Raw genomic sequence first — 25,615 nt, forward strand, 5'->3', positions numbered from 1 at the left:
TGCATCAATTTTCCAGGCGTCAATGGCCCCAATTCATCTAACAAAGAATTTAAGCCTTTCAGTTACAGAAATGTCACATTTTAAACACTTAAAAAGATGCTATGGAGATGCATTATGGGAAGTGTAGGATCCAGTGTTGCTTGACATAAACTAGAGGCTGAAACGTCAGGATATCTCAACCTGTGTTGCATTGATTTTGACCTTCTTTTTTGCTCTTGCAAGCCGCCCAGATGAGCGGATGTCGATTACTTAGCAGTTTCACTTCCATGTAGTTATCCTGAGAAAATTGCACTAGGTGATTTTGCACTTAAAGTTTTGTTTTGCATTTAATGAGACGAAGGGAGCAAACACGTCACAAGACACTGGGGAATTACAGATAACAAATGAATCATCACATATAATCAGCAAAAGCTTTATTACAGTGTAGTTGCAGATTATTTTTTCTACAGTGATACAAAGAATAAATTATATTAACACAAAAATAAACAGTCATTTTAATTTCAATTTGAATGTTTTATTCACAAAACCTGTGTTTTGTACATAAAACCTGCAATTTTTTTTGCCCTGCAGTATGACAGTAAATAATTTATCTAATAAGATCAAGTTTCTATAACTGAATATGTGTAGTTTTGGCCAGAATACTACATCAAGGATAAGGCAACATGGAAAAGCTCCCTTTAAGCAACTTCCCAGCGCAGACCACATTTTTGCTGCATGACAAGAAGGGAGATGCATCTAGCAAAACTGGATCAACTCTTTCATGCTGCATCCTTCCTGACAACAAATATCAGATATTTTCCCAGCAGCACGTCTCATCCGGGAGGACAAGGGGTACCAGTGAGGAGCCAGCGAGACAACATCCTCTTGAGGGACGTGGACCATCTCCATAGCCTGGTGCTCCTCTGTGGAGGCGTCCTGGTCCCCTGTGCAGAGGAGGTGGAAAGACACCTGGGATTTAGAGAGCCTTGGAAATTTGTAGTTTTATGCTTAAATACTCTAGATAGAGAGTTAACTCAAACAAGACATGATATTTATTAAATACAATTTAAAAAGCAAATAAAAAGGCTAGTATGTGTCATATATTTCTTTATCAGGGGACAGATATTCAAAAAGAAAAGTGAGGTTCCTGCCGCAGAAGACTTCTCAACTTTGTCTCCAAATGTTTAAAATGTAAAATATATCTCATCTTTATCCACAAAAACAGGTTTAAGTAAGCAATAGTTCTCAATCAAAGCACCTGATGTTTGAAAATGTAACATACTCACAGTGAGAGGTGTACTGCCCCAGTTCCACGTCCGGGATGCTTCTCCTCAGCCGAGAGTTACCGCAGGACGAGACGGCCAGACGTATCAGCTCTCTCCCACACATCTTAATCCTCTCCTGTGCATGAACCACACACACTGCAGCCACCAGCACCACCATCAGAGACACCAGACACTTCACAGCAGACATCGTATGGTTGTTTTTGCTCCTCAGCTGGTCGGAGGAGAGAGGAACCAAATGGACTGGTAGATGAGAGAGAGAGATGAGGATGTGACTTGTGTGGTGAACTTAAGGGGGTTTATATAGTCAGTGTATCAATGTAAAAAAAACGCTGAGGCCACAGTCTTCGAAAAGATGTATTCGGCCTTGGTGAAGGAAAAGCATGTCCTGATCTTGAGCTCAACATGAGAGTGATGCGAAGTCTTCTCAAGGCTGAGACTCTCATTGAGATAAAAATCTGGCTCTGGTCTTAAAAACATTAGAGATATTAAAGGTACACTATTCAGGATTTTCCTAAAGAATAGACTCTGTGTTTGGGATGTTCCTTGGCACAGCACATAGGTGAGGTCGGGACTTAATAAAAAGACAAGATACACAAGCACACAGAGAAACAATGTTTTTACTGTTTCAAATCACCTCGGGTCTCATTTATAAAACAGTGCGCAGGATCCATATCAAAAATAAACGTACAGACCAAAGCCAAAAATGGCGTGCGCCTAAAAATATTCAACAATTTCTACAATGAGGCTTCTACCTCACCATCTGCGTCGCCAATTTCCTGTCTCCAAAATGTTCGGAAGCATGGGTCAAACTCTCTCCTATCAAGACTGTTTTTATAGATCACAACTTTTCCCGTGGGAAGTACCGTACGCCTCTTTCAGGTCTTGTTTTGTGCGTACACAATGTAAACAAATGAGACCCCTGATCCAAACACCGAAGAAATCCGAACAAGGAGAGGTGTCAGTTGGTTGCAATCTGCAATCGTCACCACAAGATCCCACTAAATCCCCCTAAGTCTTACACACTCGACCTATTAGTGGGAAAGATTGTGAATGGTTTCTTAATGTGTTTATTTAATTATCATCCCCAAATCCCTGTTTTGCTCACAGCATTTCCAAATGTTTGTTTGGAAATGTCATAACTTATGTTATTAAAGTGAACTTTTTTCCTTGAGTATGATTTGTTTCTGCACCTTATCTTGACACATCTTGAGGGACGGGAGCTAATTGGAACAGAGTGTGACTGGCAAAGAGATTTCAAGGATATTGACGCAACTGTTCACACATGGTCACCCCAGGATGTTCTGATAACAGTTTCATATTTACAGTACTGATGAAAAATATGAAAGGTAGCACTTTTGCATCATTGCTGTACTTCGGGCCATGCTAGGCATTGTCACCTCTAATGACGGTATTCTTCACTGGTAAACAGTGGTTGGCACATTACAGAGTAGGATAGTGAACTGAAAGCACCAGTCTTACTTGTTTATTATTTTGACCTCACCAGTTTTCATTTTGTATTTCTTTGGGAGTTGTTAAAGTTGATGTTGTTCATTTACTTTGCCTTTGGAGACAATGCAGGCAGATATTACAGATGTTAAACTGATGAAACTGGTCACAATGGACTGAGCCATCTATGCCTCATTGTTTCCTGGTTTGTTACAGAAATTGATATTTCATTTGTTTTTTGGCTCCCAAAATATTCTGTGCGTTCCAGTACCCACACTACCATACTATATAGTATGCAGGAAAAGTTTTAGTAAGTCCCAAGCCAACATGCTTTTTACAGGCAGCTGCAGTACCTACTGAAAAGGTGTGCAATTCGGAATGCACCCATAGTCTTGTTTGACACTTCAAGGCCACCATAATGACAGATGTAAAAGTAGTCATACCAGAGACCATCAATAAACCAAGATAGCCCTCTTTAGATTCATTCCCTGTATCTCTGTGACACAGGTTTCACCACTGCCCTGCCCCTTTAGGAGACTAGGTCCTGAGTCTATTCATTTCAGCTCAGATAAAATAACAGTACGCTACCTGCCCAGCAACAACACAAAGAGAACATCAGCTTATAAACACAGTGGAGAATTTAGCAGCTGGAGTCTGATATTTCCCTGAGGAGGTGGAGGAGACCAAAACAGAGCTGAGAGCAGAGTAAATACTGGACTTGGATTTGACTCCAAATAAATGCTAATGTTGCTGTGTGTCTGCTACCTATTTGAATACTCCAAACATTCTCACTAGGCCCGTTTCCACTGAAGAAGTTCCTAGTACTATTTGGGAGGCAGGAACTACTACAGGAACGTCCTCTTGCTCGGCCCTCTCAACCGCCGTGTCTCCACTGAGAGTGGAGTACAAAGAAGGTTCCTGTAAAGTTACAGGCTCTGGATGTGACGTAATCGTTGCGTGACGTAGGGACGCCGTTAGCTGTTAGCCCATAGCGGTGTCTGTAATAACCTAATAACTCACTAAATGGCCCGTGAAAAAAAATATTTTTTCCAGCGGATGTCTTAGTTACAACATGATTGAGCTAACTGGAGTAGTTTCATGTCATATCCAACAACGGGAGGCTTTCAACAGATGACGTCCTGATGTTAGCTTTGCTGCTGTTAGCTGTCCCTGTCAGCTGCAGCTACTGATGCTTTCTAGACATCGTGATTTCCCAAAACTGAATACATACCACACATAGCAACACAAAACTGCTTTGCTAGCTCAATCATGTTGTAACTAAGATATCCGCTGGAAAAAATATTTTTTTCACGGGCCATTTAGTGAGTTTTTTTACATGGCGGCGTAAGCTATATGAACGAGCTAACCCTCGTCTGCTGAGTTTTAAAAATGCCGGCTATTTTGTTGCTTTCTGTTGACATCACATCCCTCCTTGAGTATATCCAATCAGCACCAAGTAAATCCCAAGCCCCAGCCAGGAGTCTTTCGGGGCCGTTCTGAGTACCTACCCCGAGGCAGGGACTTGTTTAGCCCCCGTAAAAGTTCCGGAACTCTGTCCTTTGGGGGTGGTTCCTGCGGTGGAGACACGCACCAACGGCCCCGGCCCCGTAAATTTACCCCGAAGTTGCTGCGGTGGAAACAGGCCTACTCCTACTAATCTAATACCGATGCATGGTAATCGGCAATAGGACGCTCTCGGTTACCTACAGCATCAGTTTTGGACATGTGCAAGTTTCTGCTCATTACATGTCTTTTCAAAATATGCTTCCATTTTCACAGGAAATGCACAGTTTGTACTCAATCACATGAAATCATAAAATATAATTTCAGTGAATAAATAAAAGTCAATGTTTAGGATTAGGCAGGGTCTTTATTCAGGATCCTTGTGGCCTAAGGGTTAAAGCTCCTCCTGAGCCTCTCAGTGCTGCGCCTGCTGTAACTGGTTCCTTCTTCCCAACCTCAACACGGTACAAAAGCAGTTATGTCCTTGCATCCAAAGTCTTTTTAAAATCATACAGTCCCTTTAAAAAAGATTAAATCAATGTTGGTTTACTTAATTTTTAGGCTTAGGCAACTAAAGTATTTGGGTGGTTTAGAAAAAAGATCATGGTTTGGGTTAAAATTTTTGTTTCTTTGGGTTAAATAAGCAAGTAACATGACATATGTCACATGAGCCAAGGGTTGCTCACCCTATATGCTTATATGCTTTTGTATCAGGAAGTCACTATGTCTGGGGTGTCAACAAATAAATATATCAAATATCCGATTTTATAAGCAAACCTTTAATCAGGTTGTTATTTTTTACCTGTTTCCCAACATTACATGTGTGCATTCATCTGCCTGTCTATCTGCCTATGTCTGTCTGCGCCTGTCTGTCGGTCCGCATCTGTCCTTTGCCCGATGTCCCTCTTGATTGCATCTATTCCTGTCCATTCAGCCCCGGCTGAGTCACATGAGACAGCCAGAAGTTTTAATTGATGCTGACGACACTATTAAACCCCTGGCATCTTTCCCATTACCTTATCCTGTAATACTATTACACAGGCAGCGACATCCCACAGACGAATCGGCCAAGTGTCTGTTAATAGCAATGGACTTCAAGTTCCTCCTCTATCTGAAGGGAAGGTGGACAGTCATGATAAAACGACAGTGTTGTGCGGATAAACAGATTTTTTTATTGAGCATGGAATATTCTTTCTCTTCCAGCCCGTTGTTTGTTTTTTGTGAAGCTTTGTTGCATCTTTATGCACAACAAAGACAAATAATGACACAATAAAATATTTACACATTTCACATAATTTCCACAAGGAAAATCTCTTCTCTCTAATAGATTAAAATACATGTATAGAAATTGAAGATGTAATGAATGAATGCCTGTAAGATGAAATAAATAAAGTGCTCTTCTTTTGTTACCTTTTGTTTGCAGTTTTTTTTTTTACCAATGAGATTTTTACCATCTGACTAAGATGGAAGGAGTCTCTGTCTGTGTGTCTGTACGTCTGTCCTACGATTTTCTCACTGAACTGTTCATCCGATCGACTTCACACTTGGCAGGTGTATTGCTGAGGATCCAAGGAGGTGCAGTGTGGAGTATGAGCTCTTACATATTTATTAGTAGTGAGAGGGGACCCCCGCCCTATTAACTGTTCAACGTGATCTCTCAGAAATCATGGAAATGACTACGACCTCTTAATACTGCATTACATGGTGGTGGCATGGTTGGGCTTAGGCATCAAAACTACTTGATTAGGTTTAGAAAAAAGATTGGGTTTTCAGTTAAAATAAATAAGTTTGTTATGTAAGGTCAAAATAAGTCAGCGTTGACTTTTAATTTCACACAGGACACAAACAGCAGTCTCCAGGGTGAAAGTCATGTGCTTGTTTGACCCATACACCGACCCAACCTTGTCCCTATACAGCCTTTCTCGCTCTTTATACTACCTGTGACGGTCATAACTTTAACCACCATCCAATGTGCGATGTTGCTGAACCAGGGAAATCATGTGTCCACCACAACAAAAAATCCTGACTTTCCATTGCCGATGTTTCCATGGTACCCGCATGTAATTAAATAAACACATTATGTGCCATCACCTCATAAATTGGGGTTTAAGAGGTTGTCGTCATTTGACATATTTCTGTGAGACTATGTTGAACTGTTAAATCACCAAATGGCATGCTGGGTACAGCTCACGCTCCATCGCTCCCTACTGTACTGGACATTCAAAAATGAGAGACCGGAGATGTTATGCTGTAGGAAACTCAGACATTTCAAGCATCAGCCAAGTAACTTTTGGAACTTTTGTTCCTGGAAATAGCCTGACTTTGACCTCATTGGGGCTATAAAACGTCCATGTGAGCTTTTGCACCCAAACGATGTGTATACTCTCACACTGCTAGGGGACTCAAGTGTTAGGCAGGTGTATTGCTCAGGACCCTAAAAAAGCACAGTGTCAAGTGTGAAGTTGTCTGGACAAACGGTTCTCAAGAGAGCTCCAAGCAGCACTACCAGAGGCCAAACAATCAGCCCGTTCCAAACAGGCATGTTTTCAACAGGCGATGCAAACCTTCTGAAACTGTTAGGCTACTGTTTTGTCATAACGGAAAAATGTAAACAGAAATTGGACAGTGGTCTTAATCCTTCAACAAGTATGTTTGTACATGCAGAAAACTCAGATAACAGCATTAGTTATGTTATGTTGTGTAATTCTGATGAACAACCCCTGATCACACCAAACATACAATACATACAGTACAGGCCAAAAGTTTGGACACACCTTCTCATTCAATGCATTTTCTTTATTTTCATGACTATTTACATTGTAGATTCTCACTGAAGGCATCAAAACTATGAATGAACACATGTGGAGTTATGTACTTAACAAAAAAAGGTGAAATAACTGAAAACATGTTTTATATTCTAGTTTCTTCAAAATAGCCACCCTTTGCTCTGATTACTGCTTTGCACACTCTTGGCATTCTCTCCATGAGCTTCAAGAGGTAGTCACCTGAAATGGTTTTCCAACAGTCTTGAAGGAGTTCCCAGAGGTGTTTAGCACTTGTTGGCCCCTTTGCCTTCACTCTGCGGTCTAGCTCACCCCAAACCATCTCGATTGGGTTCAGGTCCGGTGACTGTGGAGGCCAGGTCATCTGCCGCAGCACTCCATCACTCTCCTTCTTGGTCAAATAGCCCTTACACAGCCTGGAGGTGTGTTTGGGGTCATTGTCCTGTTGAAAAATAAATGATCGTCCAACTAAACGCAAACCGGATGGGATGGCATGTCGCTGCAGGATGCTGTGGTAGCCATGCTGGTTCAGTGTGCCTTCAATTTTGAATAAATCCCCAACAGTGTCACCAGCAAAACACCCCCACACCATCACACCTCCTCCTCCATGCTTCACAGTGGGAACCAGGCATGTGGAATCCATCCGTTCACCTTTTCTGCGTCTCACAAAGACACGGCGGTTGGAACCAAAGATCTCAAATTTGGACTCATCAGACCAAAGCACACATTTCCACTGGTCTAATGTCCATTCCTTGTGTTTCTTGGCCCAAACAAATCTCTTCTGCTTGTCGCCTCTCCTTAGCAGTGGTTTCCTAGCAGCTATTTGACCATGAAGGCCTGATTGGCGCAGTCTCCTCTTAACAGTTGTTCTAGAGATGGGTCTGCTGCTAGAACTCTGTGTGGCATTCATCCGATCTCTGATCTGAGCTGCTGTTAACTTGCGATTTCTGAGGCTGGTGACTCGGATGAACTTATCCTCAGAAGCAGAGGTGACTCTTGGTCTTCCTTTCCTGGGTCGGTCCTCATGTGTGCCAGTTTCCTTGTAGCGCTTGATGGTTTTTGCGACTCCACTTGGGGACACATTTAAAGTTTTTGCAATTTTCCGGACTGACTGACCTTCATTTCTTAAAGTAATGATGGCCACTCGTTTTTCTTTAGTTAGCTGATTGGTTCTTGCCATAATATGAATTTTAACAGATGTCCAATAGGGCTGTCGGCTGTGTATTAACCTGACTTCTGCACAACACAACTGATGGTCCCAACCCCATTGATAAAGCAAGAAATTCCACTAATTAACCCTGATAAGGCACACCTGTGAAGTGGAAACCATTTCAGGTGACTACCTCTTGAAGCTCATGGAGAGAATGCCAAGAGTGTGCAAAGCAGTAATCAGAGCAAAGGGTGGCTATTTTGAAGAAACTAGAATATAAAACATGTTTTCAGTTATTTCACCTTTTTTGTTAAGTACATAACTCCACATGTGTTCATTCATAGTTTTGATGTCTTCAGTGAGAATCTACAATGTAAATAGTCATGAAAATAAAGAAAACGCATTGAATGAGAAGGTGTGTCCAAACTTTTGGCCTGTACTGTATACGGGGTTTATACTCAGTAATTATGTTCCATAGGCAGGTACAGGGTGTTCTGTCATGACCACAGACACAACACACCTTCAGTATGGTTAGAGAGGGGTGTGAATTAGTGTATGTTGTATAGTAAGGGTTGGTATCAGTCATGACCAGGGTGCAAAGTACAGGGGAGCCAAGGGGAGCTTGGCTCCTCTCAAAGAGGAACTATGCCCATTTTCAAAATCCATACATGTTACTCCTGTGGTCTGAGACAGTCCAAAAATATTAGTGAACATGAATAATTCTCCCAAATCCAAAAACTAGAAAGCTAAAGCTCAAATTTGTGATGTCATAGGGTATACAATGTGAAGCTGCTTCAGAGACGACAAACTGGGAAAGGTGGTATAAATGACTCACTGTCTATGCAGAAGCTCCAGACTTTAAACTTGATCATTATTGATCACAAGTTTGATATTTATGTCTCTGGGTTCTGGCTTTGAGAGAGAGTATCTCATGATCACGAATACTGATTGAACTTTCCTAAGCCATGTAATAAACATATTGGAATTCTTAATGTAGGTGATGTTTCCCTTTAATAAGGCATTACATCCGCTAAAAACATGATCTGTAAAATTTTGGGGGGTGGGTGGGGGATGTCTCAAAATATTGACAATTTGCTTTTTTACCAGGCTTTTCTTTCTAACGTATCTTCATCATCATGTGTAAAATTAGGTGATTATTAATGTATGATTCATACATGAGAATGATTCATCACTAATTCACTTTTTTATAGCAATACTGGCATGCATGCGACTCTTGTCATTATCACTGAAGCATAGCAGTGTATTATCATAAACTGCAATCACTTAAAATGAAAGAAAAAACAAACTTTCTTGTCATTCCACTTGCAGCAAATTGCCATTTTTCAGTTTTCTGTTTTGTAGTCAGCATACATGTCAGAAAGAAAGAAAAAATGAGTTCCCCACTGGGAAAATTGAAACGAATGCACACTCAAGTTGGAACAACAACTCAGAAAGTTGGAAACTTTTGTTACACAAGTTGTGGAGATATCATATCACACAGAAACATGGCAGACAAAACTAAATGTTTGGTTGATTTTATTTACTCACATGTTGCTTGTTAATTTTCGCTCACATATAATATGGCATTAGGTTGTAACTGTTGTCCACATAGAGTGATGTAGATTAGTTAGAAAAGTTATTTATTAGCATTAACCATGATATCAAGTCAGGTAAAGCAATTTCAGTGGATTTAGGGGATGTACTGGTGTAGCAACAAGTCAGGGACAAGACAACTCTTCAGCATATTTGTAGCACTGTGAATCTTCACTGGGATGTTAAACACTCTGAGTAACAAAATATTTCTTTTCCTTTTTTGTAGTGCCCGTGTTGTTTCCAAATTATGAGTTAAAAGCTTACGAATACAGTTGGAAGTTGGAAGAATGACTTCCTAACTCGGGAAATGGGACCATCCGCGGATCATGTGAATGCTGCATTATTGTGCATATATTTTTGTGTTTATACGCCACTTTGCTATTTGACCTATCTGTGTCTTATTTGTGCCAATAAACTATAGAATATAGTACATAACTGTGCAGAGTAGACTGTGAGGTTTGGTTTTGAAACTCGTGTGGGTACATGCTTGCAGCTATGAATGTTCATCAGAAACAAGAGGCACAGTCAGTTTTGAGCCCCCACCCCCTGTAAAAAAAAGTGAAGTCCCCTAAAAGCCATGGTATAGTTTGCACACTGGTCATGACCAGTCAAGAACTTATTTTTCTTCAATCTGTCCCTTTCTCTTTAAACCAGTGGACCGAACAGAACAGCCCTGTAGCAAATCTACAGCAAGAAAACATTTCAAGAGAAAACTGTAGCCTTTGTCCAATGCGGCTACCTAATTATGTTTGGATGACATAATACATTTGCTTGCTTCAGCTCTCTGGTAACCAGGACAGGACTTGGTTTAATGATCTTAGAGGAAGTGCTAAACACAGCCAGCAGGACGCTGCAAGGTCGGTTCGACTACAGGGCAGGGCCACGCTTGATCCTGACATCTACTGTACAAGCCAAGACCAGGGAAGCTGACTCCCTGCTGTCATCATGCCAAATACTGACATGTTGGCTGATGTTTATTAAGTGACACTGTCCCTGTAACTAACAACTTGCAAGAAAGACAGTGCAGGTCTGTCTTGTTTTTCCAGCTTTATCAGAGTAACCTGCCATCATTCATAAAAGTAACTTCTAAGTATTGAATATAGAACTTGATTGTGCACACCTGATCAGATTATCTGTGCCACCAAAATAGCACAGTACATGGCTGACTCTTGCCCTTGTCTGACCAGGCAGGAGGCGCAAGCTCAAATCCCGGTAATCCTTGACAACAAAATTACACTCGTGCTCTTGATCGCTATACTGACACACCCCCTGCTGCACCTCTCCTCCGACTTAGTGCCGTTAAGAACAGGCCGAGTGACTGGACAGAGAGAAAGGTGTGCTTCCTTTGACTACAATACCACTTTGCTGACACATGAAGCATGGCACATAGAAGAGCTTTGCACTGGGGGCGTTTTTTTCTGAGGTGCATGTAAATCTGAGTTTTCATCGCATGTACACTTGTATTTCCTTAGTCTAAAAGAGTGGAGGACAATGACTACAATCCACCACGTCCACCATGTTCAAATGAGTTGATATTTAAATAAAGGTTAGAGAGTGCTGCAGGAATTATGCTTTCTGTAGGCCAACCCGGAAGTTAGGATCACCCTGATTCCCGCGACAAAAGCTAATGGTAATTTTCCATTGGATTTTGTATTATTGCAGAAAATAGATCTGTGGCAAACAAATGTTAGCTCACAAATTTTGTTCAGCAAGATAATCTTCACACATGAAAACCTTTGTAATGATTTTTGAAGCATAAATGCAATCATCAGAAGTAAAGAGCTAATGTTAGGCTATAAACAAACACCAGCGTGGCATGACTTCAACATCACCACCACTAAAACTTCCGTCATGACATTCAAAGTCCTCCTCCACTTTTAGATTTGTTTTTCTTATATTTATGAGCTCCTAAAATGTCTGACCTGGACTGTGCTGACTTGCATCTGTGCAATTTGTCACTAGAGAGGTGTTTTCATATACTGTACTGCTGAGGGGGGCGATGTCTGTGCAATTCCCTAAAATCTGAGATTCAAATGTCCTCTGGGCAAGCTAACGTAGGTAGCCTACGTCACTAACACAGAAGTCATTCGTTGTCTAATACAAGACACACATATTGACGGGGGAACAGACTTCGATACAACACTGACAAAGAAACCTGAAACCCCCAGAACAGAGAGTAGAGTTAGCATTAGCATAGTGGAATTTTTACAGTAAACATGAGTGTTCACTTTTTGGATGTAAACCCTGGAGCTTCCTTCCACCACCTACCAGAAACCCCATTGTAGCAGATATTACTATGTTTCACACCCACTCAGGCTGTGTCAACCACTGCCAGTTAGCCCACAAGCTAACAAGCTACCAAACAGCATAAATAAAAGATGCTAACTACATTTAACATCCGATGTTTCCTCCAATGCTAACGCTAGCCATCTTGATGCTCACTGCTCTTTCGCTAGTCAACTTAGCATGAGCAGCTCTGGAAAAAGTGGAACGCAAAACTCACTGAAAGCAAATTTTTTAACTATTATTTGGAAAAACCATGTTGAGGAAAATATTATTGTTAGTGTAATTATTTTTACATAATTAAATATGTGTCTGGAGAAAGACTTTAATGTCCGCGACAACCTCTGTAGTTACATTTAGCCACTTGTTGGCAACTGCCTTTTTTAACACATGTAAAAGCTTCAAAATTCACAAGTAGGGTATTCACTGACATATTTAAAATCTCTATTATTTAAAAATTTCTTAAACTTGCATTTAAGAGATAACAGACCTTATTTCAGGTTTCTAACTAAAACCGATTTAAAAAAACCCCCACTGACTTCGAGATGAGGCAACTGGAAGGGCTAACTCATTTCTGGGTTTTAGGACTCATTCCTGCAGCACTCCATTATTTCTGCTGCAGAATATCAAGGATGTAAAGTAAAATGTAGGAGACCATGTAGTTGTCGAAAACAGTCCATTAATAGCACTTCCAATGAGAACAGTTCTTCACAAGCATCACACTCCCGGTAAAGTGATTAGAGTATGACATTGCTTTGTTGATAATGTAACTACTTGAGCTCCCTGAATCAAACATCTATCTCGGTTTAGTCAGAATTAGTTTCGGCCGAGTGCTATTCTTGGAAACAGATAACAAGCCATCCAGCAGGAGGTTCTTGTCCATTTGACAGAGGAGTCATCCCACATAGCGTGCACACAGCACCTACTGTAAAGCTGAAGCTTAAAGCTTATCTCAACTTGCTGCTGCTTCCATCGCCCCATTGACCCCCCTCCCCGAGATTGTTTATCTTCACATGAGCTCAGACCTCAGAGTCGGAGGCAGATGGGTCTTACAGTTTCTAGACCCATGGGTGATAAGGCCATTTAGGGTGAGCGAGGTTGTAACTAGTGGGTTGAGAAATCATCGCTGTCGAAGGTAGTTTGCCTTCCACTGGGCCGATAGTGTATCTCGTCATCGGACTCCTCTGGCGGGGGTTCAAAGCAGCTGTCAAACTTGCGCCGCAGACGTTTCTTGAGCTGGAAGGAGCGCTCCGTGTTTGAATATGTGTATTCCTGTTCCTTCAGTTTAGCGTAATAGTCGGAAAACTTGTTGAACAGGATGGAGATGGGCATGCCGTTGAGGATGATGCCGAAAGAGATGCAGCCAAACGCCACACAGCGTCCAAGATAGGAGATAGGGACTACATCTCCGTAGCCAACAGTAGAGATGCTCACCTGTGGAAAGAAGAGTAGAATCAGCTTACGTGCATCTACACTTTGGTTTATTAACTTAGTAAGAAAAGGCAAAAGGAACCCCAAGCTCTACACCCCTGTGCTGTTTTTATTTTATTTTTTTTAAATTCAACATGACGACATTTAGAGCATGGCAGGAAAATAAAATATCTGGATTTCCCTTCTTTACTCCAAAAAAGGAAGGGCTCATCCTCATAGTGCCTGTCACCCTGCCCACCAACACCCATTGGCCATGGCTCCTGGAGAGTGCAATAAATAAAATATTTCTTGTACTGATCAGTTGTTGGCGTGTTTCAAAGTTGAGACTGAACAGGATCAACTAAAACCTCCAAGAATGCAGTACAACACTTTCCATCCCTGGAATGCAATCACTGTGTCTGGCCACAAATGAGACGCATAAAACCGTATTAGAGGGGATTAGACACATATAAGTTAACAGCTGCCACCAGATAAATAAAAGCCAAATGTCCCTAAACGAGAGTGAATGAAAGAGAGAACCAGGCTGATGATGTACAAGCACACTACCTACAGTACAACAAAGCTAGTGCAATTTGAGAATGTTGTTACTATTACGGAGGAAATATAATCTCATTTCTTACCTTTGTTTGCCATGTACAATTAAGCTGTGAGTAGAAAAGGAATCCATAGCTGTGGTGGAGCCTTTGAATATGGATTCCTGCACAATGCCCACTGGATCAAAAAGCTAATTAGCTCACTATTCTGCACCCTATCGTTATATAATTACATTGTCAATTACCAAGAGTGTCTGATGCAATTCTATCAGCTAGGATAAAACAGGTAAATGCAAACCCATGCAATTTCTTTGGTAGTCAGAACGTGCCAATATTTTGTCACTAAACATGACCACTATTGCCAGCAAATGTAAGGAATAGTTTGACCTTATGGGAAATACGATTATTCGTGTTCTTACCGAGAGTTAAATAAAAAGATTTATACCACTCTCTGTTAAAGGGTAACGTCTGTATTTTTCAACATGGACCCTATTTCCCCAATGTTTTTGTGTCCAAGAGGCTAATGGGAACATTGCAGATTGCGATGCAACCATAAAGTGCCTGAAAACATTATGGGAAAGATCTCTACAGAGACAGACCATTTTTGTTAAAGGATAAGATCCTATTTTAAACCAGACACAGCTCCAAAATCGCTATTCCCAGACGTACCAGACTCCATTTAAAGAAACAGTCATTTTATCATTGTAAAACACATTCTATTCAAAGCTGACAGAAACAGAATAAAACTCACAAAAGCTGTCTTGGTTTGTCTTTCCACTGTTCCAACAATCGCCAACACTGGTTTGGTTGAAATAAACCTTTAAATCACCAAGTTAGATGTAAAACAATGTTGGCTCTATACATGCTAAAATTGCTGTTTATTAAAATGGAGTCTGGCGAGTTTGGCGATAGCAATTCTGGGGCGGTTTTTGGATAATCAAAAAGTATCTTACTTTTAAACAAAAAGGTTTGTCTCTGAAGGGATCATTTCCATAATTTTGTCAGATACTGAAATAACAATCTGAGCTTGTTAGTTGCAAAACCAGCTACCTTTAGTGGATTTAAGTTAATGGTGTGCATACTGCCCCAAGTGATTATAATGCAGCCTGTTTCATGGCTGCCGGCTGCAGCCCTCCACTCAATACTGGACCAAGTTTTAGAGAAGCTAGACTGGAAACGGGAAAACAGCTCACTTGGTCCTGTCCAAAATGTCAAAAATCTGCCTGCAGCATCTCTAAAGCTTACTTTTTAACAGATGATCTCTTACTACATACACAAACAGAAATTGCAAAACAACAAGTTATGGTTTTACAGAGAAATACATGGCTGGTTGCAGAGGTTGGAGCTGGACACAGTCACTGGGTAACAAACGCTTGTGGAAAACTTGTGGAGCAGAAGGTGCATAATTACCAAGAATGAACACACAATGTGGCACCTGTACAATGATTAGCTTGGGAGAAGACAGCACATTTGGTTACCTTTTCATTTTTTACATTTTGTAAGAGATCTGCTGCCCAGTGAAGGTAAGAATAATTTTTGTCAAAGAGCGAAGCAGTAGTTGGTGCTTAACCACAGGTCAGTTTGGTCACTGTCACCAGCCAGTTTAAGGTATACTATGCAGAAATTTCCTAAAAAACAATGTAGCCTATAGACTCATACATAAGTATACCTCTCAGTCATCACTTATTACCAACCAGACGTGTGTGGTGGTGTATTTATCTGCAGAGACTCCGCCTTATTGCTTAGTAGAGTCCCAAAAATAGCACAGAAACACGTCTCTGCCTCGCACTGTGAACTTTAGTCTTGGTCTGATTAGGCAGACAGCACAAATCGTGGTAGGCCTAATCCTTGACAACTGAAATGCACCACACTGCTGGATCATGCTGACCCCAGACACAATCCTCAGTCCTTGAAATGTTGCGTAACATTCTTCGTTACATTGATAATAATGGCAATTCAGGCATCTCCTGGCATTGTATGTATATGTTGATTCTTGACAATTCTGTTCAGGAAAGTAGTGAGAAAGAGGAAAACTAACTAACTCTACACTATCTGGATCAAGTCACAAAAAGGCACTGCCAACAGTTGAGTAAAAAAACTAAATAAATAAATAAGAAAGAAAAAGAAAATCAGAACAGAACTTTGACTGAATTGGATGTTGAAGTCTAGCTACTCACCGCAGCCCACCACCAGGCGTCTGGTATGCTGCTGAAAGGTGTCCCAGGCTGATCCACCTCCACAGAGTGCATCAGAGCAGAGAAGGTGAAGATGCCCATGGCAATGAACAGAAACAGACAGCACACCTAAACAGTGACAGAAGAGTACATGTCAACAACAGCGCTCATTCATATTTGGAAATCCATATATTCATATATTTGGGACCACCCATCAGGTCACATGACAATTTTATGCTTTACTTTGCACCACCTAGAAAACCTACATATTATGTGTATTACTGTAAAATGTACATAAAGTATTTTTAACAAATGGCCAATATAGAGTAGCTGTTAAGAACCTCGGAGCAAAGAATGACACATAAGCTTTCCTGTGTACTGTGTGTTAGATCTGTCTCACCACAGGTGGCAGCACTGAGGCGAGCAGGAGAATGCTGGACAAAAGAGGAGGTTCTTACACTAGCGAGCAGGAACTGTCAGTTATATTTGCATTTTTTTCAGCTCTGTGTCTGTGATTTCTGCAACTTCCTCTTGGATATGTGCTGCTAGAGTCTGGCATTTGGTGGCTACCTTTTTATAAAAATCCAGACCTCACCTGTACACTGTTACAGGCCGAGCCCAGAGGCAAATGTTGACACTGTACGCTCTTGTAAACCACAGATACATTGCATTTGTACGCTTGATATGTTTCATGTCAATGTTTCTAAAGTGACGTGGCATATGAGTTGACTTTGTCTAGGGGGGTGGAGGGGATGGTAGATGGCATGACATCTAGGCAAGATGGTTGCCGATGTGCAGATCATTCTTCGAGACCAACAAAAAAAATGGTTGTGATGTCGCTGTTTTTCCAGCAGCTTTTTAGGTACAACAAGTTCTTTTTTTAGAGATATTGCTGCTTTTCCGACCGGGATTGTGCCAACAAACAACAAAATTGGTTGTTTTTTGGCTCATCTTTGTCGTGTTCAGTGGCTTTTTAGCTTCCAAACTTGGTTACGTTTTAGTGACCCATCGTTGTATTTCCAGCTGGGACAGTGCCACAAACAGTTGCTAACTGAGATACTACAGTATTTTCTGCCATGATAGTGCCACGAAAAGTGGTTGTTTTTTACAGACATCACTACATTTCCGGCCGGGATAGTGCCACAAAAAACTTGGTATTTTAAGCCAAAACATGATCTTTTCCTACAGTAACCACATGTTAAGCAAGGCATTGTTGAAACAAAAAGTATCCACTTTATAACATATAGATGTAACATATATGTGGTTTGCAGAAGTAAAGTTGCCATTTTTTATATACTTTATTAATCCCCGAGGGGAAATTGCTTGGGCACTTGTTAACAAAGTGTTGTATACTTATACATGCAGCAGTTATGAGGCAACATTAGCATTCATGGACATGGAGCTATGTTTTTGGCCACCTGATAAATACATGTCCAATATTTACTCTGCTTTTAGTTCTGTTTTGGTCTCTGAAAAGCTCCTGAGGTAAATATCTGCCTCTTAAGCTGCTAGATGCTCCACTATGTTCACCAGCTAGCAGCTTAATCTGCCTGTTTGAAAACAGCTACAAACATCTCTGATAAAAGCACCAAAACAGTAGATTTGCAGGTCTGAAACCCAAAGCAATGTGCTGTATGAAGCTAGAATAGGTGATAGTTCTTTACTGGTTCATCACTACAAGTAACCATGTTCATATACAATTAGTCATCTGATCCACTGTTACAGCCACTTTAACTCTAGCTTATATGGGAGTTACCTGTGTTATCTGTGCATGTCCCTCACTAAATGTATTTTTGTGTGTCTGTTAATTTGTCAGCTGTGACTCCTCCATACCTGCTCAGAGCACTGTCGGATAGTAAAACCAAATGCCCTCATGCCTGTGGAGTGACGGGCAAGCTTCAAGATTCGGAAGATGCGCATCAACTTGACAACCTTGAGCACCTTGCTGACTTTACTGACCCTCGCCATGGCCTTTAAATCCTCCTTTGCGCTGACGTCTTCGGAATCCATAACAAATGTCTCAAAAATGATCTGGAGGAAATAGGGCATCACAGCCACCACATCAACAAAGTTGAGGGCACTCTTCACAAAATGTTTGATGTTGGATGTGGTGAATAACCGCAAAAAGTACTCTAAGGTGAAGAAAAGGATGGAGGAAACCTCTATCCACTCCATGTAGGTTTTGCCACCAAGTTTATACTGCCTGAGTTCATTTACTGTATTCAGTGTCATGGCAACAATAGAGATAAGCACAAAGAGACTGGAAAACACAGCAAAGGCTTTGGCTCCTAGAGAGGAGTAAGGATTCTCCATCAAGTCCCAGAGGATCTTCCGAAAGTCTCCAAGAAACATGGTCTTGTATCCCTCGCCATCTTGGTGAGGCTTAATCTCGTCGAGCAGCTCCTGGTTCACCTTCAGCTGGTCTCTGATGTCATCCACTTTCTCCTCAAACAGAATGCGGCAGCACCTGAGAACAAGGAGAAGATCATTTTACAAGAGCTGCTTGAAATACACAAACGACAGACCAAGCTATACAAGACACAAAGTGAGCATTAAGTATCTGCAGCACACCTTGGAGTGTCCTTCAGTTTCAACCCCCAGAATGACATCTCCTCCTCAAAGCTGACAGGACACAGACTGTCCATCACCCACAGGACATTACTGCAGTAAAAGTGGAAGATGTAGTGGAAAAACATGGGGTCCCTGTCAAAAAAGAACTCGTCATTCTGAACATTGTAATCGTCACAGAGTGTCAGACGCTTCACCGGATCGTTGCAGAGGGCAAGGACTCCAATCCTGGTTTTGGGGTATTTGAGAACCAAATGCTTTGGAATGTGAAACACCTTTCCTCCTATGTTGAGGTTGACTATGTTCGATTTCCTTGGGTTGGGTGTAATTTTTTTCTGATCTTTTCTTGCACCTTTTTTCTCTTCAGGTGTGTCAAGGTTGTCCATAGATGTCCATGCTTTCACAGAGCTGTCCTGTGAAAAAGGGAATTCACTTTCCTGTTCTTCAATGCTTTGCGTAAAGCTCATCTCCCGTTTTATGGTCGCAAAAAGGCTGGAGCGACGCTTTTTCAGCACTTTCAACTTGGGCTTCATAGCCTCCATTGTGATGGCTCCTCAGAAGACAAACCAACAAAAAAAAGTTTTGTTCCAATCAGATAAGTCAGTGAAAAACAATAACAACAGTATTCCACAAGATCTCCATTGAGGCTAAATATTGTCCTCTGAAAAGGCTGAAATAAAGATGAAGAAACAGCTACCGTGTCTGTCTCTCAGCGTGCAAGAAGATCAACTGCATGAGTTAGGGATTCAGCCTCTTTACTGACTCTCTAATCCTATTGCTGTTCTTTCTGTCCAAACGCGTGTTAAAAATACTGTTCACGAGGATTAGTGTTGTGATTTAAGGCTTTGAGTTCTGAGAGAGGGAGAAAGGCGGCGAGAGTGGTGTGATGACTGTGTTGCATTGCTAACAAGGCTATGGAGAGCTTCAGCACAGGGAGTTCATATTAATGCTGCAGGTAGATTTCATTGGCTAGCTCCGGCTATGTAGTCCTTCTGAACTCGGTCTGAACAGTAAAACTAAGCTTGGACGTATATTTCAATACCCAGAATTTAATATATGGTGTAAATGTCCTCCTGTTTTTGTCTGTTCAATAAAAACACATTTTGGTAATGATCACCTCCCTGTTTGTCATTGATCGCTTTATAATAGATTTACAGCATAATTTGTTTGTCATAACACAGTTAAGCAAAGTCAAAATAAAGTCCAATTTTAATTATATGATACTGAATGATGATACTGAGTGTATCAACCAAACTATGATTCTGTTTACTAAATCAGTACTTTAAAATTATAGTAGAATGTGCACTGCTACAATGTGAACATGCCACACAAATAAATATGTATTTAATAACACTTCTCACTGCATTTGTCACTGTGATGCACAAGCTAACATGCTAAGATTGCAACCCAGTATCAGTAATCAGATTTTTTCATAGTCTATTTAGCCCTGCAGGTAGACACCACACTATGCGGTGGTTTTACAGACATCCCTTTCAAAAAACTGGAAAATATTTGTAGTCTCAGAAAGAATTTAACATAAAACAGGAAATACTAAACAGATGCATGCATACATGAACAAAATATGGGTTTACAAAGCCAGAGATAATTGATTGGGTCTATTATTCCAATAAATTGAAGTTAAAAATAGTGATACGGCAAAAACTATTACGACACATTGACTAATGGTACAGCCCTGGTTTCCCCCCATGAAAGTATGTGTGAATGGTATTGGCCACTCGCCGGAAGAGGAAGAAAGAATCTCACATGAAATTTCAATTAAAAATAATAATATCACGTTGTTTTTATTAACTTAGCCAATCAAATACGTTATAATTTAGTAACAGTTAATATTAAATTATAGAATTTAAAAAAATAATTATAAATACAGTTGCGATATAGCCCTGCCGGGCACCACGTGACTTCCTTTCCGCTCTAGCCTGACAACATGGATGCCAACCGCGTGCAGCTGATCAAGCTCGCAAGAGTAAGAAAACATATACTACTGTTAAAATAATAAGATCCAAACGGATAGATCGCTACAGTAACAACTAATGTTTTATACGGTACCAAAACATTGAAGCTAAATTTAGTTTTCTACTCCGTTGCAAGGGACGGCATGTCGGCTCTCGCGAATCCATCATGGAGGCCCGTCCATGCTATAATCTGCTAGCTAGCACACTTTAACATGTTGTAGACCGTTCTGGCCGCTTTTTGAAATTTACACCCAATAATATGTTGCTTACTTTGAAAGCCTTTAGTGTCAGGGTAACTTATATTTTGTTCTCTTGTTTCACAGGTTACCAGGGTCCTCGGAAGAACCGGCTCCCAGGGACAATGTACACAGGTATGCTAATAAGAGTTAGCATTGAACATCAAATCTAAAGATTTTGCAGCAACCTGTCGCTGTTTTTCCAGCAGCTCTTTAGGCATCTGTGGAAGAGTTTATACTAAATACCTCCTAAAATATAAAGAAGCACTGTATATGTAGTGAATATCTTATTTGTTCAGTGCGACACTATAGTATTGACTGTCTTAAGGACTGCTTCACATGGAGTCAAACCAGTTTCCTTAGTAGAACAATAATGTCGACGTTGGTTGTTGAGCACTGTTCAAGGGCTCAAGTTTTACTCACAGGTAAGCTTTGTTAAATGTGATTTTAGGAACATTTCACAAGCTTATAATATGATAAATTTTAACTCATGATACCCTTTATACCAGTGTGAACTGAAGAGTGGGCCACAAACCTGGTGTCAGATTTTACCTGTTGACATGTTTAAGGCTTGACGTAATATCACGTCACTTAATCTGATCTTCTTGCAGGTCCGTGTTGAGTTCATGGACGACAGCAACCGCTCCATCATCAGGAACGTGAAGGGCCCAGTCAGAGAAGGAGATGTGCTGACACTTCTGGAGTCTGAAAGAGAAGCCAGGAGGCTGCGATAGGTGAGGAGGCATAAACCCAGCACTATCTGTTAGCCAATTTACTTACTATAGGTAGGTATTGAACAGTTGTTATCAGCTGTCTGCATTAGAGATGCACAAACAAATGTATTTGTATAGCACCATATCATACAAAAGCAGTTCAGAGTGCTCTTCAGGAAAACAAACTATTAAAAATGTTACAAATAAACAGAGGCATCTATGAAATTGCCGATCAGCACTTTGATGACAAAGAAGTGGGCTGGTAATTTCAAATAGGCACTTGTCACGTATCATTTCATAGGATACACAAAATATGTTCAATAGGAGAATCAAGATGTCACTGGCAGTAGGCTTTAACTGTCACAAAATTAAACCATGTGTATATACAACAATATAACAGTTTTTGGCCTTCCTAACACCGTCTATTGCAGCTGCTTCAAAATAATATCAAAAGCCCAACATAAAATAATGAGACTAGTAGGTTTGCAACCACATCTGTTTTTCTCAATGAACCATAAAGTTTGATTGATAAAATGTCAGATAATGGTGAAAAATGTTGATTAGTGTTGACCAAAGCCCAAGATGACATCCTGAAATGTCTTGTTTTGTCCATAACTCAATGATATTCAGTTTAGTGTCATAAGGGAGTGAAGAAACCAGAAAATATCCACAGTTAAGAGGCTGAAATCGGAGAATCTTGACTTTCTTCCCCAAAAAATTTACTCACATCGATTTCATTGATTTATCAAATTAGCTGGTGATAAATTTAATAGTTGACAACTGGTCAATTTATCATTGCAGCGCTAGATGTCCAAAGGTGCTTTCACAAAATATTTACACAATTAGATTTGACAAATAATCATCAGTTATGACGATATAATGACTTAGTGAGTAAAGACAATTAATAGAACAGTCGGGGGGGAGGGGGGGGGCTCAGAAAATTACATCGCTTTACTATAATGTAGCCTTTAAAACCAGGAAAAGACAACATTTACAATATCCAAAATCTAAGATGATATCTAGTCTCATATCACCTTAATTGCAACCCTGCAATAAGTGTCATCTCTATGAATAGTCACTTAATTTGAGACAAAAATCAGTATTGTGTGTTGTATTGAAAGGTGTTTGCAGTGTCCTGTCTATATAGTATGTGAATGGCAGTTGACAAAACTTTGGAAAACATCTTTCAATAAAGTTAAACACAAAAACACCATAGTCTGTGGCCTTTAAAATTAGTAGAGAATTTAATCTGGAGCTTTTTGACACTCTACAAAAACTGAACACTAAGCTTCTCAAATGGAGGATTATCACAGAGCATTTTGAACTGTTACGTAACAGAGTTCATATTTCTCTGAGTAAGTGTATTTTTCACCCAACTCTCAGCCCTGGTTGTTTACCACTGCCGTAAATGGTTTTAATCCACTGCAGCTGAAATGCACTGCTGACCGCACGTGGAAGCATTAACTGTCAGTCACTCATCCGGGGGAGAAAACGTGCTTGGTGTTGCATGCTTTTATTTGTTGTTTGCAGCAGAAAAAATGAAACATTTGTTGGATTACAGTGAGGAAACAAATCAGTCATGGCCCACCAAAAAACAAAATAAGGTGTTTTTGTAAATTTAAGTGAACTTGAGTGACAGTTGAACTCACGTGACTTGGGGGTTTACGGTGAGTGTCAGCTGTTGATTCTGACCTAGTCATCAGGGCGGCACTCACTTCTCTCACCATGGATTAATTTCCCCCTGAAACACCAGACAAATGCAGGAGACAGGTGGCTGCGTTAAAAATAGGAAACAAAAAACAAAAACTTAACAGTATTTGGTCAAAATAACCAGGGCAGAGAATCAGTTGTTGATTCATAATATTATGAATGAGATTTAACCATCCTTATTTTTGAGTTGAGTTGAATGTGATTATTTTGAGCTGGTGTGTGACCGTTTCCTTCTCTCCACAGTGCCCGCTGACACCGTGAGGTGCGAGTCCAGTGCTGTGACGCAGAAGACCTCGTCAGTTTGAAATGGCCTACAATCTCACTTGTTCAGATGCTTTGAAATAAATTTGGTTATTAAGATGAGAGTAGATGTCCTGTGTTTATTGTACAGTAGGTGCAAACTGTTTTTCTTATAACTGACATTTCTTAAAGCAGCAACAATTTGTCTTGTGTGATACAACTGGTCAGTTTTGCTCACAAAGTTTGTCTTCTCAGAGTTATTGATTTGTCAGTTTTGGTCAAGGTATACAGGCAATGTGATTGTGCATGTGTGTAAATGCACCGAGCACCCGTTCAGTTGAGATACTAAACTTTCTTAAATTACTGATTGATACAAAGTGATATCAGCCTAATTAGTTAAAACAGATGCACTATGATTAAATTTATGTTTTATAGTGAGTAAAATATTTTGGTGTAAAACATTTAAAATGCCTGCAAAATGAAGTAATCAAAGTTGATATTCAAAGTATCGCAACTCAACTGGTTCATGAACTACTTTATAGTCAGTGGTGGAATGTAACAATATATTTACTCAAATACTTGAGTACGGTACTTGTTTTCTACTTACTTTATACTTTATTTCTTTTAAATTGGTGCTAAAAATGATGTAAAACTACTCAGCTAATAAATAATATATTAATATAGTTAAACTAAAGAATAAAAGGTGCCGCACAGAAATGCGGAGGTGGGAGGTGGGGGCTTTGATGTCACTGGCAGAAGGGAGAGGTTGTTATTGAGGGGAAAATATCTCTGTGTATGAAATTAGTTTGTGTTTAGCAGGCAGGCAGGTGATATTTATATTGAAAACTTCAGTACTTCTATTTTATATAACATACTTCACTACAATTCAGAGGGTAATTTCATATTTACATTTATTTCTAGCAATGCATTTCAGCTGTCAGCATCCACACCTTTTTTGCAGGGAATGCATTTTCTAATTTAAATTAGTGCCACCTTTTTGTCACAATGATGTTATGCACGCATTAATGCATCAATAGTATAATCAGGGTTCCCAGTCATGGAAAACCTGGAAAAGTCATGGAATTTCAGTGACATTTTCCAGGCCTAGAAAAGTCATGGAATTAGTAAAAATCTTTCAAAGTTTTGGAAAGGTCATTAAAATTTGTTGTTTGAATGAAATTGTTAAATTTATCTTCCGTGAATAAGCTTCCACATAATGTAACATAACGGCAAATTTATTTTCTGTAGCTGATGACATAACACAGCTCGAATATTCATCATGTTTTGTTTCATCTCTAATTTCATGTATGTCTGCTCGGTGAAATTATGTTTGAACAAAGTTTGAAGCTGATATGTCTACACTTGATAGTGTAGAGCAAGTGGGGCAAGAAAAAAATGATGGGTTCATGAAAAGTCGTGGAAAAGTAAAATGTTGTCCATGAAAATGAGTAGAAACCCTGTATAATAAATATTCTGAAATGAGCCATTCTGCTTTTGGTACTCTTCAGTACAGTCTGATGCTCATGCTCTTGTACTTTTACCCAAGTCAGATTTTAAATGCAGGACTTTCAATTGAAACAGAGTATTTTCACACTGTAATGTTGCTACTTAAGTGAAACATCTGAATACTTTTTCCACCACTGTTAAAGGTTTAGTTTTCTCATGAGCCTCTTGTTATAAACAACCCTGCGACTTCTCTGCCTGCTGAAACTAGAGCAGCTTTATTTTTAAGTGACTAAAGGTCACAAGGTCAAATCAACAGTAGCCAGTGATGAAGCATTTCTGCTACAGTGCTCTGAGTCCAAGTCAGTATGTTTGATATTATTCTTTCACATTTATTTCTGCAAATGCAGTTCGTCTCAATATGGTTGACAAACTGTAGAGAAACTGACATTTTTCTGATCAGGTTCAGGTTGTGCAGTTTACATTCTGTCCAGCAGAGGGCAGCATCACTCTAAGTTGACTTTGTTTACGTTCATTCCAGTTCAACAGTTCAAGGCTCACCTCACCCAGT

General features: G+C 40.1%; 3 protein-coding genes across 3 annotated transcripts; 1 reads left to right on the forward strand and 2 right to left on the reverse strand.

Annotated features, from left to right (window-relative positions):
- Positions 1-570: 570 nt before the first annotated feature.
- insl3 (insulin-like 3 (Leydig cell)) lies at positions 571-3,928 on the reverse strand. The gene is made up of 2 exons (XM_033637908.2): positions 1,266-3,928; positions 571-923 (listed from the first exon to the last, which is right to left on the reverse strand). The coding sequence occupies exons 1-2, from the start codon at positions 1,450-1,452 to the stop codon at positions 736-738; spliced, it is 375 nt and encodes a 124-aa protein (XP_033493799.1). The 5' UTR covers positions 1,453-3,928; the 3' UTR covers positions 571-735.
- Positions 3,929-9,666: 5,738 nt separating this feature from the next.
- Positions 9,667-19,441, reverse strand: LOC117272498 (potassium voltage-gated channel subfamily V member 2). The gene is made up of 4 exons (XM_033651461.2): positions 18,733-19,441; positions 17,995-18,628; positions 16,165-16,290; positions 9,667-13,457 (listed from the first exon to the last, which is right to left on the reverse strand). The coding sequence occupies exons 1-4, from the start codon at positions 19,269-19,271 to the stop codon at positions 13,128-13,130; spliced, it is 1,629 nt and encodes a 542-aa protein (XP_033507352.1). The 5' UTR covers positions 19,272-19,441; the 3' UTR covers positions 9,667-13,127.
- Positions 19,442-20,581: 1,140 nt separating this feature from the next.
- rps28 (ribosomal protein S28) lies at positions 20,582-23,724 on the forward strand. The gene is made up of 4 exons (XM_033651462.2): positions 20,582-20,713; positions 21,026-21,073; positions 21,550-21,672; positions 23,605-23,724. The coding sequence occupies exons 1-3, from the start codon at positions 20,675-20,677 to the stop codon at positions 21,670-21,672; spliced, it is 210 nt and encodes a 69-aa protein (XP_033507353.1). The 5' UTR covers positions 20,582-20,674; the 3' UTR covers positions 23,605-23,724.
- Positions 23,725-25,615: the final 1,891 nt, after the last annotated feature.

Source organism: Epinephelus lanceolatus, chromosome 12 (assembly GCF_041903045.1).
Source record: "Epinephelus lanceolatus isolate andai-2023 chromosome 12, ASM4190304v1, whole genome shotgun sequence".
Taxonomy (NCBI): Eukaryota; Metazoa; Chordata; class Actinopteri; order Perciformes; family Serranidae; genus Epinephelus; species Epinephelus lanceolatus.